The sequence below is a fragment of the Haliotis rubra genome, unplaced genomic scaffold (assembly GCF_003918875.1).
Source record: "Haliotis rubra isolate DU_JTF1 unplaced genomic scaffold, ASM391887v1 Scf820, whole genome shotgun sequence".
NCBI lineage: Eukaryota > Metazoa > Mollusca > Gastropoda > Lepetellida > Haliotidae > Haliotis > Haliotis rubra.
The window spans coordinates 121,658-138,905 of record NW_025767547.1 but is presented as its reverse complement, the minus strand read 5'-3'; the positions used below and the strand labels follow the sequence as shown (position 1 = coordinate 138,905).

General features: G+C 40.5%; 2 protein-coding genes across 4 annotated transcripts in view; one reads left to right on the top strand and one right to left on the bottom strand.

Annotated features, from left to right (window-relative positions):
- The first annotated feature begins 1,084 nt into the window (after window positions 1-1,084).
- LOC124262095 lies at window positions 1,085-5,527 on the top strand. Its single transcript, XM_046696541.1, has 5 exons — window positions 1,085-1,236; window positions 2,487-2,735; window positions 3,677-3,905; window positions 4,404-4,631; window positions 4,860-5,527. Exons 2-5 carry the CDS (start codon window positions 2,487-2,489, stop codon window positions 4,895-4,897), a joined length of 744 nt encoding a protein of 247 aa, XP_046552497.1. The 5' UTR covers window positions 1,085-1,236; the 3' UTR covers window positions 4,898-5,527.
- Window positions 5,528-6,977: 1,450 nt separating this feature from the next.
- The window catches only part of LOC124262092 (fatty-acid amide hydrolase 1-like), a 33,796-nt gene continuing 23,525 nt past the window's right edge, over window positions 6,978-17,248 (bottom strand). For all 3 annotated transcript variants that reach the window (XM_046696539.1, XM_046696538.1, XM_046696537.1), the window contains exons 11-18: window positions 16,409-16,534; window positions 15,234-15,331; window positions 14,200-14,299; window positions 13,737-13,780; window positions 13,578-13,617; window positions 10,864-10,975; window positions 10,509-10,657; window positions 6,978-9,188 (exon numbers count right to left, since the gene is read on the bottom strand). In XM_046696539.1, the coding sequence (XP_046552495.1) occupies window positions 9,075-9,188; window positions 10,509-10,657; window positions 10,864-10,975; window positions 13,578-13,617; window positions 13,737-13,780; window positions 14,200-14,299; window positions 15,234-15,331; window positions 16,409-16,534 (783 nt within the window). In that variant the 3' untranslated portion in view covers window positions 6,978-9,074. The remainder of the gene's footprint in view (window positions 9,189-10,508; window positions 10,658-10,863; window positions 10,976-13,577; window positions 13,618-13,736; window positions 13,781-14,199; window positions 14,300-15,233; window positions 15,332-16,408; window positions 16,535-17,248) is intronic.

Below are 17,248 nucleotides of genomic sequence, written 5' to 3'. Positions count from 1 at the left end.
CTTAGGCTTGATTTGAAGGTAAAGGGACATAACCCTTGGGAACTTAATTTCCCCAGCCTTCACCTCTGGTCCAAGGGAGATAACCCTTTTTATTAAGGTGCTAAGGGCCTTGTTTATGTTTTGTTAATGAGCTAAGAGGCATGACAGTTTCAAGGTCACATTTGAACCATAGCAGACGAAAATACCCGCCCTTGCCCACCCTTTCATGGATTTATGCTGTCTCCTATATAATAAATTGCATGTTTGGGGTTTGCAATGTTGCAATATTCATACCTTTCAGTGTATACCTCTGTCTATGTTGAAGTATCTCCTCATGGAGAAAATTGCAGTGTTCGTACTGATTAATTATGATACATGTTTGGATTTGTTAATGTTGGTATGGATTTACAGTAGCAAATGATCAAAAATGCAAATTCAACTTATAAAGTTGAAAAATAACACGATGAAAAAACCCCCTCGAAATCGGAGTGCTGCGCTGCACTGCACTGCGTTCATGGCGCATGCGCATTGAAAATGTGTCTGGCTGCCTGTCTGCTAATCACAATATGCAATACACAACTTCGATCACAGACAATATGCAATTTGAACGTAACAACTATCAGGCTATACACCATAAACAAAACACATTGATTTATGGCTCATGCACCTGAGTTCTGTCTCTGTCACATTATGTAATTACACAGACAGGCATGTGTGATACTTTTACACATGACATATTATGGTGTCTGTTGATTGCAAAATGTTATACACAAAAATGAGCATGTGTTTACAAGTACCAACATATCTATACACACACAAAGACCCCTGAATTGTATCGGCAAATGAACCAGGCAAGGAAAGTCTTCGTTACACTTGAGTGCACGCCCGCTCTGACTGGGTTTGGTATCCCGGCTGCTTCGTTTCGAGGAAAGTAAACCCAAGTACAAAATATTGCACTTTTGATTTGCGATCGTACGCTTATAATTTTGTATATATCTTTTTTTCATAATCAGCAATGTATGTTATATGTCATGAATAAGCGATAATTGTGTTTTAATTATGTTTGTTTTTATTTTGGTTGCATGCGACCTTTGATAAAACGTTATCGGGTGATACTGACAAAACTGATGTGGCTCTAAAAATAGTGATCTAAATGACGTAATAAACATTCCAGAAGAAACTGACAGGCACCAGACGCGGGGTATTAAACCAGAACTAATAACACAATCACCAGTTATCAGCCGCTTCACCTGAAAAGTAAGTACATACCTTTCCTCTGTCGCATTACAAACATCGCGACATGAACAGGTTTAAGCCTAACACGGTCGGATCAGCGGGTTAGAGCGGCGGTGGGGTCGAATTGTGGCCAAAGCGTTTGCTCGTCATGCCGAAGATCCGGGTTCGATTCCAGCATGGGTATAATGTGTGAAACCCATTTCTGGTGTCCCCCGCAGTGATAGTGCTGGAATATTGTTAAAAGGGGCATAAAACCATACTCACTCACTCTCTCAGTGGGTTAGCCTTTTGATGAGGGAGTGGCTGACTACAGTTATTATGTTTATGCTTTAATTTTGTTGGCAAGTGAGCTACTGATATGAAATGGATATGTGTATAATATTTCAAGATAACTTTAAATGTTTATCTGTTGTTATGTGGATGGCAATATTTCAATATAAAGAAAAATTCTTTTTTGACCTTTTGGTTTTTTTTAACAGAGATCAACAAACCAATAAACATAACCTTTAGTTAATACCATGGAAATCTTAATGTCCCGGTCACTTCTTCAAGCTGTGATCTCTAATGTGAATCAAAAGATCCTAATTTGGACATAAGGAGAGCATATTCACTGCAATTATGTAATGGTGGTAGTATTCTAATAACTTTTTACAATGGAAGTATTCTAGTACTTTAGTCAACTACTTAACCCATAGAGCCACTGCGATGGCTGAGTGGGTCAGGCGACTAACTTTGTGTGCTGGCGATTAGGTGCCTGACTCTGAGGGAGTAGGTTCGAATCCCTGATGGAACTCAACCCACCAAAAGTACTAGAATCTGTACTGTACTGAGAAAGTGTAATCCCAAATATAACATGTGTTACATTAAGTTTGATCACTAAACCCCCTGTGCTACATTAAGTTTGATCACTAAACCCCCCGTGTTACATTAAGTTTGACCACTTGGCAGGGGCGTAGCTACCATTATGAAACTTACACATGATTGTTGCTAAAAAGGTTGGGAAAGTCCACAATACTATATAAACAAAAAGCTTAGCAACCTATAGGGTTTACACTAAAAAAATGGCTTGATACAGCCTGCTTGGCATTGCGTATTCAGTGGAAGCATTGATTGATTTTACTGGCTCTTCTTCAATCATTTGTTGCAACCAACAGTCATGGAAAATTAATTGGAAGAATCTCTACTGCTACACAAAAGTACCGATCTTGATGAATATAGACCCAAGTAGAATTGATCATGATCTCTTACTAAAATAATGTTATTTCTCACAGATGAATACACTGAGGATGCACACTTTTGTGAACGAAATGGTGCGAAAAGGCATAATTCATCACCCGGAAAGACCAAAGACTGATCTACGGGACTTCTTAGGAATGGAAGTCAGTTTGGACCAGGATGAAATCAGTGAAATTGCAGACAATTTCAATGAACTGAGGTCTGATGTGATCTCATATCTTGACGAGGTCACTCCATGGACGTGGAGGACATTTTCAGCAGGATCTTACTATGATGGAACCAAGGTATTTCAGACAAGCATCTAAGGGTGCAGTTTGGGAGCACAGGAGCTTGTAAAGCAAAACCTCTGGCATCTTGGTATATACTGTTAATGAAGGGACCTTAGCACTCTTCTATTAGCATTCTTCTATTATTCTTCACTAGCATTGTGGACACGTGAAGAATTAGTCTTAAGTAATCTATGGGTGCCGTGGGACTAAGGGGATCGGGTGGTCAGGCTCGCTGACTTGGTTGACACATCATCGTATTCCAATTGCGTAGATTGATGCTCATGCTGTTGATCACTGGATTGTCTGGTCCAGAGTTGATTATTTACAGACCGCTGCCATATACTGTAGCTGGAATATTGCGGAGTGCTGCCTTAAACAACAAACACACCAACCTTCTATTTAGTGCTAAGATCCCGTCAGTGACAGCATATAGGTTGATGCCGTTTTTTGGCATTACTTGTCCCTGCGTTTGGGAGCAAAATAAATATTTTATATTTATCTAGAAGACCTCGATATTTCGCTTATTGTTTTCCTAAGCTTTCAGAGTTTTTTCATTGTTTTCATTACTTTCTCCTCATTTCTATTATATTCTTGAAATTTTGAATTTTAATCATTAATACATTTGAACCAGAGAGAAACTAATGAAAGTAATTATAGCAGTCCCTCAAATTTTGAGAAAATAACATAAATAACAAGGATATAATTGAAGCAACAAACCAAATTGTACAACATAATTAATAACACCCTCAAAAGAATGGAAAGTGCTTATGTGCAATATAATGTTGCATTTGGTAACCAGTTAAACTAATGGACTCATTAGCATGAACTAGTGAGTCAGCAAGAAATGAATTATTCCCCAAATAGGAGAGTGAACTTGCATTCTTCCTAACAATATTGTTATGTTCTAAAACTGTGCAAACTGTAGTTATTATAGCAGATGTTACATTCCATTACAGGTATCCAGGCCTAATGAGATGGACTGTCAACTTATACCAAGATTAGATGACTCAATAACACCCATCTATGAAGGATGTGAACCTAGCCACTGTAGGCTGGAGGTGAATTACCACAGAAAGGATCCAATACACATGCTCTGTGATGAAGGATTCATCAATATGGACAAGTTCAGAGGATACTTCTTTGACAAAATGGATCAATTTCAAAGCTCTCGGAGAATTATTAAGAGTGTGTTTTTTTTATTATTAAGATATTAAGATATATTAACATATTAAGCACGTCTGTTTTACTATTGTCAGTTATAAAACGTGGCGATTGCTGTTGACGGAGACCCTTCTGGAGCAAACAGATATTTTTGTCATGCTTCTCATCAGAAAACTAAATTTCCAGGCTATTGTTTCCCAGGCAACCATGCTTGTTGTAGAGTTATCAAAATAGATTGGATAGTCAAGCTCAAAGACTTGATGTCATTGATACACATACAAATAAAAAACGTAAAAATAAAAAGTAAAGGACAAGAACAAGAAATGGGTAATGGAAATAAAATGCATCCTTGTGCCATTATTTGATTTCGAGATTCACCATGTTTGTCTCTTTCTCAGCACTATACCAAGAAACACCTTCACCCTACATCTCTTCCCTCCGAAAATAAACCCTGAGAAATATGGGAAATATTGCTCATTTACTTGTGGTTCATTGTGACCATACAATCACCTTTCCTTACAGAGGATCTCACATATCCTGAAAGTCCTTCTTACCGTGTCATCTACAAGACAAGGCGAGAGCTGCCGAACATCGAGATCGACTTCGTTGCAGCCATTCATGTTGACGAGTGGCCAGTCTATCCCTTTGCCAACAATCTACAGAAGAAATTGTCCACTGATTTGCCCAGTGAGATTGATCCTAAAGAGATAATGGCTGAAGGATTTGTTACAGTCATGAAGCATTGTAAAGGTGAGGATCCTGAAGAGCGGCACACTTATCAGATTAATATTCCTTTTTTTCTAATGCTCATAATCTAAACAAATGTATGATACAACAATTTTAATTGAATGACCAGAACTGTTGCAATGGAATTCCTCTGCTGCACATATCACACAACATACCGGTATATTGATTAATTGATTACCATGTTTTTCTGATGTTTTTCTACAACATCAAATGATTGTTTGTTTGTTAAAGCTGATGTACCGGGGACAAAGCACTACAATGGAAGATGAGCTTCACTTATGCTGAGAAAATGCTCTCCAAACACGCAGACAAGAAATCCTGGAAGCCCACCCTAAGAATTATCAAGCGGGCTAAGGAGATCGCCAAAGGCGACACAGCTATTAGTACAAACACAAGAGTCACGAAGCAACTGATTAAAGCAGCAAAGTACACAAAAGAGCATTTGTTCCAAGACTGTGGAAAATTGGGCGTGGGGACGTACCCGATAAGGATGTTGATGTGGACACTGATGTATGATAAAAAGTTGGGATCAGGGTACACACTCTGGCAGGATAAAGGACACACTGAACATGCTTCAAGGCAGTCTTGAATGCTTTAGACATATGCTCACTGGAAAGCTACAGATTCCCAATCTGTTTATGCCCCAAATGGGCGATATCATGAGGACTGTAAGATTTAAAGATAAATGTTTCATGTACGTCATGACATTAGTCATTGACGTACTGTTTTCAGAAGCTGAGTAATAAAGACAGCTGTGTGTTGCATCTCCAGGTCTATCTGACCTGCTGCTTAAAATGCAGACATGAGAATGTCAAGAGAGAGAGGAAGGAGCCAGGAGAGGAAGGAGAGAGCGTGAGTGAGAGCCAGGAGAGGAGGGAGAGAGCGTGAGAGACAAGAAAGGAAGGAGAGAGCATGAGAGAGAGCCAGGAGAGGAAGGAGAGAGCGTGAGTGAGAGGAAGGAGAGAGTGTGAGTGAGAGCCAGGAGAGGAGGGAGAAAGCGTGAGAGACAAGAAAGGAAGGAGAGAGCATGAGAGAGCCAGGAGAGGAAGGAGAGAGCGTGAGAGAGCCAGGTGAGGAGGGAGAGAGTGTGAGTGAGAGCCAGGAGAGGAAGGAGAGAGCGTGAGGGAGAGACAGGAAAGGAAGGAGAGAGCGTGAGTGAGAGCCAGGAAAGGAAGGAGACAGCGTGAGTGAGAGACAGGAAAGGAAGGAGAGAGCGTGAGTGAGAGCCAGGAAAGGAAGGAGACAGCGTGAGTGAGAGAGGAGAGGAGGAAGAGAAGGAGGAAGGAGAGTGAGTGAGAGCCAGGAAAGGAAGGAGACAGCGTGAGTGAGAGCCAGGAGAGACAGGAAAGGAAGGAGAGAGCGAGGAGCCAGGAAAGGAAGGAGGAAGGAGGAGAGAGGAGTGGAAGGAAAGGAAGGAGGAGAGGTGAGAGCCAGGAAAGAAGCCAGGAAAGGAAGGAGAGAGCGTGAGTGAAAGCCAGGAAAGGAAGGAGCTGGTTTGAGAGACTGCTCCATGTGCCTCACTTTTGAACTGAACTGGATCCATTGTGTTTTCATTACATAATGTGAGCTTAAAGAAGTGCCTCCCTACTAGGTCACAATAAAAACAAATAACAACTTTTGTTTATGAACAGTTTTAATATTTGAAAAGTCTGTTTAAAAAAAGTTAACTATCACATGCTTATGAACAGCCATTAAATAACATGAAAAACAACCAGTACTATATGTGGTAACATATTTGCATAAATGTGCGAATCATGTAACTCAAACATTTTAACAGTCATGCTGATAATTTGTAAAGATTATGTTAACAAATTAAGTTTTTTGTTTGTTTGTTGCTTGATGCTGCAGTCAGCAATATTCCAGCTACATGTATACGCCAGCGGTCTGTAAATAATCATAATTATTAGAATCTATCCATTCTTTCATTGTACTGTCAGGCAGATTTGTGTTGTAATATAAAAACGAAATTGCACTTACTATTAAGTATTTTCCGAAACTAATGGTTCTAACGTTAAAAGCGGCTATGTTACAGTTTATGATTGTTACATTTCCAGAAAGCTATTGTTTATCGTTTGTTAATATCATGTTTTTCTCCATACGATTATTATATCTATAATATATCTGTATTCCGGAGCGGTATTCAGATAAGCACCATACTGCTTGTTTACTAATCCGGTTCCTCTTTTGGAAATAAATATGTTTAAACCATAATCATGTCTGTTTGAATGAAGAAGATATATCTCAAATCAGTATCATGCATATAGAGCAATATATCCATAATTATCCAAAGTATTCTATGTGTCGATTCTATCATAACAGATTCAATTCATAATCAGAGTTTTGTTCCAAGTAAATTTAGAAACTAGATACACATCTATTAATATCAAAATCAAGTGCAGTAGAAATTTTTTAATTATTGATACGACATATTGAGATAGTGATATATCTTTCAAGAGGAAGATAAAGGGCTGAATGTTCCAAGCTACCAATCATAACAGCATACTCGTAAAGATCCGGGTTAGAATTGATCTTCTGTCGCCATATAGCTGTAATATTGCTGAGTGCGGTGTAAAACTTAACTCACTCACTATCATAACAGCATTAGATAAACTACCCTGGCCATGTGAGGATGCAAACAAACTGGAACAGATTTTCACATTCTGTCCTTTATTCTTGTACTGATTCCATTTGTCCACACAATTATTTGAAACTCTGTATTCATGACATTCTTGATTGTTTTCTTTTGGAAAAGAATAAAATTATCACAATTTGACCTCTGTTTGTCCGCAGTTAAGGTAGAACGCCAGGAATCTGGAGACATCTACTAAGTCTTTGTCCAGAACAATTCAGTTTCTAGTCATCTGGTTATTGTGGTAGCAAGAATATTGGCAGAAATTGAGCAAGCATATAATCGGAACCCCTTGAGCATGATATGCATCACAACAGATCACCAGACCTGACTCCACGGTAACCAATCAAGGGAGACAACTCTAAAAATTCCCAGACACAAAGGGAGGTAATTCAAACATTATTTCTAACTGTGTTAGATTGGATGTTTTTATAACTAAGCAAATTTATATAATCTATATGTACTTTTTACAATAATCATGCACACACTGCATGTTAATTTCAAAGTTTTACGATTGAATGACACACTTTGTCATGTCCAGAAAGCAAATCCAAGGTCGTCACCTAGCCACTGACATGGTAGAGTAACCTGCCCTTGCCTGGTAAAAAAATGTTCTCTCGGATATCTGACATGAAGGTGGAAAGGGATAGAGGATAATAATATTTTCTTGTCCATGCAGCATCTAAAATTTCTGTTTCTTCTTTTACACAAATGACATGCATATCCTATGTTTCTAAGTACTATTTTCCTGGCAACGTCAAGCTAATTGCTATGGGAAAGGACTACTGACATGACTTGACAAAAGTGTTCAGGTTGGTCTGGTATCAGCTGCACAGTAAAGTAAACATGCTCAGACCAGACCAATGAATATACTTTGCCCCGACCACTTGATGTATATTTTAGTTGAAATGTCGATGATGAACTATGGTTATAACATACTACAATTAGTGGTTCCTTTGAGTTCATTAGTTTACTATATATTCTTTCCACTGGATATTTCATCGTCTATGTTGCAAAAAGTTAGATGCATGTGCGAAGACTCCAAGAACACATCTGTCAAAGAAAGATGATTCACAGTAATCATTTGAATACCTTTTATAATTAGATTATTAATACAATGCTGTTTCAAGGTTTTAGGTGATGGCCATGGTTCAATAAGGTTCAAGCACTTGGACCACCCCCCTCAGGCACTCACCATGTCATCAGTAGGACCCTTCCAGAAAGTGATCTTAGCACTATGATGATCGAAGTCTGTTAGTGTATGGAGTTACAATCTCCTCAGACCCTTTCACAACACGATCTTAGTGCTGTGATGTTTGTAAGTCTATGTTCGTGTATGGAGTTACGATCTTCTCACAACCAACCACATCACGATCTTAGTGCTATGACGATCATAAGTCTATGTTCATGTATGGAGTTACGATCTCCTCAGACCCTTCCACAACATGATCTAAGTGCTATGATGATCGTAAGTCTGTTAGTATATGGAGTTAAGGTCACCTCAGACCCTTCCACATCACGATCTTAGAGCTATGATGATTGTAAGTCTATGTTTGTGTATTGCAGTTACAATCAACTCAGACCCATCAACAAAGCCAACTTAGCGCTATGATGATCGTAAGTCTATGTTTGTGTATTGGAGTTACGATCACATGAAGGCTAAGATTGCTTTGTGAAAGTGGGCCCAGGTCCTCCTGCCCTAAACTTCACAAAACATTCCAGCATACATATAGATAATGATCAGTTACTCATTACTGATTTTGTCTTCAGGTCATCTTGTGACTTATATCTGATGTCGAGGCTGGTAGTGGGCTGTACTATGTTCTGAGTCCTCGTTCAACATCGTGCATCACCCTCAGCACCTGCTCCTCATGGTACGGCAGACACACACACTGCACACTCACGGGCAAACCTTCGCTGCCCTTTGAACCCTGCAACCGGAAGAGCATATTCCATAGTGTGAAATGTACAGGAATGTGTACAGCAGTCATAGTGCTTTACAAAAGTATAAATGGATTAGTAATCCTCTCAGTAAATACAGTCAGAAGGGTACACAAAGTTTGTGATCTTGACTATAAGTTGTCTGACTTCAGTTTTGTGGAAGCTGAGAGGTTCAGATCTCGGACTTTGTGCATGTGCAATTAGATGCCTGATTTGTGAGGGTTCAAATCCCGGATCGGACTTAACCTAATAAATGTTCAAGAATCTGTACTTGTAATCCCAAATATAACATATGTTACATTTCACCACTTTCTAAATGGCATTGTGTATTCTAGTAATCTGCTAGTGAATACTGTCCATGGTTAACCTTTTGGCTCCTACAATAGCTGACAATGGGTGTGAGAATGGGCTAGGGGGGTATACTTTATTAACATATGCTGTGGGATCTGTAAGAGAAACATATTTACTGGTGATGGAGTGTCCACAAACTAGTGTTGGGAATTGGTTCAAATCTCATAATTGATGATTGGTTCATTACCACCAATCAATCATAGAAAATAATTGGTTAATGTCATTTATGAAATTTGTTAATGCACATAAAAATAAGGGGAAAAAACATGTAGTTCTTTGGGTTTTTTTGGGCAAAATTTCACATCTTTAAAGGATGACTAGTATGTTAGGAACATAAATTTCTTAGAATTTTTAAGATAAATTCAATCATGTCTTGAAACGAGATTGTAGTGCTTACGAAATGTAACAGACAAAACCAACCATGTGAAAAATATTGTTAATGAAAACAAGTGTTCCAGAATTGTTTGTGTTCGATTATGAGAAATTATGATCGATTGTTTGGTCGTTTAGTCACTACGACCAATCTTCGATTATTTCAATTAATCGGGCCACCATTACCACAAACCCATGAAGTTTTGACAGGCTCACAAGCCGGAATTAATATATAATCCTGTAAGAAAAGACACTGCAGTCACACTTGAACACAGTGATTAAGTTCCTCCTACAGATGCAGAAGACTTATTGTGAGAGATGAAGACTTATTGTGAGAGATGAAGACTTATTGATGAAGACTTATTGTGAGAGATGAAGACTTATTGTGAGAGATGAAGACTAACTGTGAGAGATGAAGACTTATTGTGAGAGATGATGAAGACTTATTGTGAGAGATGAAGACTTATTGTGAGAGATGAAGACTAATTGTGAGAGATGAAGACTAATTGTGAGAGATGAAGACTTATTGTGAGAGATGAAGACTTATTGTGAGAGATGAAGACTTATGGTGAGAGATGAAGACTCACCCGTTTGACAAGCTTTTCCAGCAGCGTAGTAGCTGGGTACACCTTTGGATCTGCCACTTCCTGTACGTCTGCTTCGGTCACCGTTGTAACAGGAATGGATCCAGCAGAGTATCTCAACACATTGTAGAGGGCGCAGTAGGAACCACCGGCTTCAAACAACACATTACAAATAAAACCTCGACATGTCACACACACAAACACACATACAAAAATTAATTAAGATTGGAGACACATGTTTAACACATGATTTAGATTAGGTATCCTTGTTTGATAACTTGGCCAACCTCGTCATTTTCCCTTCACTTCTAAGAAATGTAGCTCTATCTGAATCAACTGGACAGATGACTTGACTCACCCGTCAGTTTCCCTGCACTACTGAGAACCACAGCTGGACATGGATATACAGGGCAGATGACGGCATCCAAGTCCTGTCTGCGCCAGTGCTCCAGAAACTCCTTTCTGTAGTTCTGTAACCAAAGTAACAAAGAAATTAATCCATGATTTAAGATAAGAAATGCAACTAGGTAAACTATAGTGCCAGATCATGTGTAGCACAGCAGTCAGCTACCTCAGTTGGAGACAGATCCATCAGGGTGTTCCTTCTGTCCCCACTGCCTTCACCCACTCCCTCAACTCCTCTTGCCACAATCAGTCTAAATACAGTGCAAACTTTCACCCTGTCCACCATCTACACATCATTCTGTCCAAATCCATTACCCCACAAACCCTCCCTATGTACATCCCTGGTTGAACTCAGTTCCCCTATCCCCCCATCAGTCACGACCTTGAATTGACCCTTAGACCATACATCTTGTTCTCATCTGCTGAGCTGCAGACCAAGTTCATCCAAAGTCATTCTTGTCTCTATCAGTGTTCAGCCTCGACCTCTGTTCCATTAATTATCATCAGACATCAATCCATCCCACCAATTCAATCCCCATCTGACATCAATCCATGCTACCCAACTCAATCCAATATGACATCCATCCATGCCATCCAACTCTATCCCCAACTGACATCCATCCATGCAATCCAACTCAACCCTATCTGACAACAATCCATGCCACCCAACTCAATCCCATCTGACAACAATCCATGCCACCCAACTCAATCCAATCTGACAACAATCCATCCCACCAACTCAATCCCATCTGACATCAATCCATGCCAACCAAATCAATCCCATCTGACAACAATCCATGCCACCCAACTCAATCCAATCTGACAACAATCCATCCCACCAACTCAATCCCATCTGACATCAATCCATGCCAACCAAATCCATCCCATCTGACAACAATCCATGCCACCCAACTTAATCCCAGAGCTCCAGATAAGATTTAGCTCATGTGGGTACTGTACCCAATGCATTTTTTTGGAGTGGGTATTATGAATGTCGAGTGGGTATTTCATTTTCTGTTACCCACTGCTTTCAAATATGTGCGTATTTCAGTCATTTTACTCACCTAAGTATTATGTCATTGTGTAAGTTTACTAAGCAGGTATGTTCTGCCTCATGTCATACCTAATCAAAACCAACTTAAATATAAGGGAAATTATTGCATCCATCCTGTACTGACAGTGCAACACTAGTCCTCTACTTACAGTACAACTTGATAGCAATCCATGGCTTTTCATTATGCTAGCGATTTTTATAAATATATTCCGTGCATTTATTTGTTTTAAACTTTTTAACATTATCTAACATTTTTCAATGCGTGAATTGGTAATTTTAACAATTACTTTTCAATGCGTAATTGGAAATTTTCTAAGCGTATTTTACCCGGATACGCAGCTTATCTGGGCCTCTGTAATCGAATCTGACAACAATCCATCCCACCAACTCAATCCCATCTTACAACAATCCATGCCACCCAACTCAATCCAATCTGACAACAATCCATCCCACCAACTCGATCCCCATCTGATATCAATCCATGCCACCCAACTCAATCCCCATCTGACAACAATCAATGCCACCAAACTCAATCCCATCTGACAACAATCCATGCCACCAACTCAATCCCCTTCTGACATCAATCCATGTCATCCAACTCAATCCCAATCTGACATCAATCCATGTCACCCAACTCAATCCCAATCTGACATCAATCCATCCAACCAACTCAATCCCATCTGACAACCAATCAAACTCCCATCTGACAACAATCCATCCCACCGACTCAATCCCATCTGACATCAATCCATCCCACCAACTTTCGATCCCCATCTGATATCAATCCATGCCACCCAACTCAATCCCCATCTGACAACACATCAAACTCCCCATGCAACAATCATCCCAACTCAATCCCATCTGACAACAATCCATGCCATCCAATCCTTGCCACCAACTCAATCTCATCTGACAACAATCCATGCCATCCAACTCAATCCCATCTGACAACAATCCTTGCCACCAACTCAATCCCATCTGACATCAATCCATGTCATCCAACTCAATCCCATCTGACAACAATCCATGCCACCAACTCAATCCCATCTGACATCAATCCATGTCATCCAACTCAATCTCATCTGACAACAATCCATGCCATCCAACTCAATCCAATCTGACAACAATCCATGCAACCCAACTCAGTCCCCATCTGACATCCATCCATGCCATCAACTCAGTCCCCATTCGACATCCATCCATGCCATCCAACTCAATCCCCATCTGACAACAATCCATGCCACCCAACTCAGTCCCATCTGACAACAATCCATGCCACCCAACTCAGTCCCCATCTGACAACAATCCATGCCACCCAACTCCATCCCTTCTGAATACAGTCCATGCCACCCAATTCAGTCCCCATCTGACAACAATCCATGCCACCCAACTCAGTCCCCATCTGACAACAATCCATGCCACCAAACTCAGTCCCATCTGACAACAATCCATGCCACCCAACTCCATCCCATCTGACAACAATCCATGCCACCCAACTCAATCCCATCTAGCAACAATCCATGCCACCCAACTCGATTCCATCTGACAACAATCCATGCCACCCAACTCAATCCCATCTGACAACAATCCATGCCATCCAACTCATCACTGACCTGGATTCTGACTGCTACCTTGTACCAGTCATACACTGACCTGAAAAATATTTACAAAAGTATTTATTCTGTTCCAGTTATTTCATACAATTCTCATTTACATAAATGTTCAACTCATTGTCATAAAAGTCCACCAAGAACAACGAACAGGTAACCTACTTCACTCCTGTAAACTTCTGGAAGGATTTCGCCAAAACAGGGTCCTGAAAGGACAACATCTGTCATTAAATATGGTGGTATGGATTGCCCATGGATAAGACTGGATGATATCACCCATTTGCACATGTTAGTCTGTAATATCATCCATGTAGAAATAATACTTTGTAATATTTCCCACTTAGAGAAAATACATTGTAATATCCCTCATTTAGGAATACTAGATCTACTCTGTAATATTCTCCACCCAGAAAACACATATAATATCCACCACTTGGAAATACTACTTTGTAGTACCATGAACTTAGAAATTCTACTATGATATACTACTCCGTGATATCCCCCACTGAGGAAAACAACTGTGATATCTCCACTTGAGAACAAGAAAGTGATATCCCAAATTTGGAACACAACTTTGATATCGGCCACAGAGAAATATCGTCCCAAATGTGCTAAGGTTACTCACCAGAGGTTGAAGAGCTTTGGATATGAGGGTCACCAACCACGTGGGAATAGAACATGCTGCATACACTAGCGTAAGACTTTCATCTACGTGATCGTTAGCCCTGAAACAGGACAAAAATATTACAGGTACCACGATGTAGTGTTACAGGTGCTACGATGTAGTGTTACAGGTGCCACGATGTAGTGTTACAGGTGCCACGATGTAGTGTTACAGGTGCCACGATGTAGTGTTACAGGTGCCACGATGTAGTGTTACAGGTGCCACGATGTAGTGTTACAGGTGCCGCGATGTAGTGTTACAGGTGTCGCCATGTAGTGTTACAGGTACCGCGATGTAGTGTTACAGGTACCACGATGTAGTGTTACAGGTACCACGATGAAGTGTTACAGGTACCACGATGTAGTGTTTTCCCTCCACACAGGAAGAATTTCTTTAATTTCTTTCATGGATTAAACAACTGCGATGAATATTGTGTTTGAGCAAACTGACAGGTTTATTTGCAACAGAAACACCCCAAAACAAACAACTGCAGGCATAATTTGTCCACACATGAGCAAACACATTGCAGTAATGTATTTAGCGTGAAAGAAGTGATTGCTAAGTGACCGCATCTGCATATTCATCAGACCATGACATCAAGTGCATATACGTATACGGCATGACTGACACTAGCCATTACCATATTCACCATAATATTCGACTCAGAAGTTTAGTAACTTCAGAAAAACCTTGTTAAATATGATGACAGTCACTGACACTAGCCATTACCGTATTCACCATAATATGTGACTCAGGAGATAAGTAAAATGAAAAACAAACCAAAACAATTAAGTATTAAGATTTCTCGTCTTGAGTAATTAGAGCAAGGTGTCTAAAACGATAATTTATACAAATTCTTTTGCTAATTCGGCTGTATTTTTGCTCAGCATAAAACATAATGTCAGAAGGAAGTACATGTGTGAATCCCGAGGATTGTAAAGTACATGTCTATTGATATGTAATGGATGTTGACAAGATGAACACCATGTACTCACATTCGCTCCATGACTGACTGACATCGATCTCCTCCCATTGGGGCCACGAACATAGACGGGAAAACCGTGGCTATCTGTGGAGGCGAGAAGCTCACAACCTGGAGAAACATACAACAGAGTGGTCAACCGTATTCAGAGTGGCTCTGCTACCAAGGGAATGAATGAGGATATAGTCATCTAGAATTGTCCTACTGACAATCATTGTCCAACTATCAGACTGCAGGAACAAAGTCTCAAGACTGGTAGGTCTAGGTCTGGTGCCTGAGGAACAACCTGACACTCACTGTTGAATCAAGGGACAACAATATTCACTGTCACCACATGCACCGTCCAGTCAGCTGACAACCACATTCGCTGTCAACAGACCACCCCATTCACCGGCCAGTCAACAGACCACCTCATTCACCGTCCAGTCAACAGACCACCACATTCACCGGCCAGTCAAAGGAAAACCACATTCACCGGCAAGTCAAAAGAAAGCCACATTCACTGTCCAGTCAACTGACAACCACATTCACTGTCCAGTCAACAGGCAACCACATTTACTGTCCAGTCAACTGACAACCACATTCACTGTCCAGTCAACTGACCACCCCATTCACCGGCCAGTCAACTGACAACCACATTCACTGTCCAGTCAACTGACAACCACATTCACTGTCCAGTCAACTGACAACCACATTCACTGTCCAGTCAACTGACAACCTCATTCACTGTCCAGTCAACAGGCAACCACATCTACTGTCCAGTCAACTGACAACCACATTCACTGTCCAGTAAACCACATTCACTGTCCAGTCGACTACATACACTGTCCAGTCAACAGGCAACCACATTTACTGTCCAGTCAACTGACAACCCAATTCACTGTCCAGTCAACAGACAACCACATTCACTGTCCAGTCAATTGACAACCACATTCACTGTCCAGTCAACAAACAACCCCATTCACTGTCCAGTCAATTGACAACCACATTCACTGTCCAGTCAATTGACAACCACATTCACTGTCCAGTCAACAGACAACCCCATTCACTGTCCAGTCAACAGACAACCACATTCACTGTATAGTCAATTGACAACCACATTCATTATTGTGTCAACTGACAACCACATTCACTATTGTGTGAACTGACAACCCCCAATCACTGTATAGTCAATTGACAATAGTGCACCTTGTGTCCTATCTTCTCCAGGGCCGTCTTGGCGACATGGACTGCTCTGATGGTAGCGGGGACTGGACGAATGTTGCCGTCCCAAGTGTAAAATCCAATCTTCAGGGGGCATGTGCTCTCATACATCTGTCAGAGACATCACATAGGGTCACATGTAATGAGATATATCACATAGGGTCACATGTAATGAGACACATCACATTGGGTCACATGTAATGAGACACATCACATTTGGTCACATGTAATGAGACACATCACATAGGGTCACATGTAATGAGACACATCACATAGGGTCACATGTAATGAGACACATCCACATAGGAGTCACATGTCAAATGAGACACATCCACATAGGGTCACATGTAATGAGACACATCACATAGGGTCACATGTAATGAGACACATCCCATAGGGTCACAGATTGACACATCCCATAGGGTCACATGTAATGAGACACATCACATAGGGTCACATGTAATGAGACACATCCCATAGGGTCACATGTAATGAGACACATCACATAGGGTCACATGTAATGAGACACATCACATAGGGTCACATGTAATGAGACACATCCCATAGGGTCACATGTAATGAGACACATCCCATAGGGTCACATGTAATGAGACACATCACATAGGGTCACATGTAATGAGACACATCCCATAGGGTCACATGTAATGAGACACATCACATAGGGTCACATGTAATGAGACACATCCCATAGGGTCACATGTAATGAGACACATCCCATAGGGTCACATGTAATGAGACACATCCACATTGCAATGAGACACATCTAAAGGGGTCACATGTAATGAGACACATCACATAGGGTCA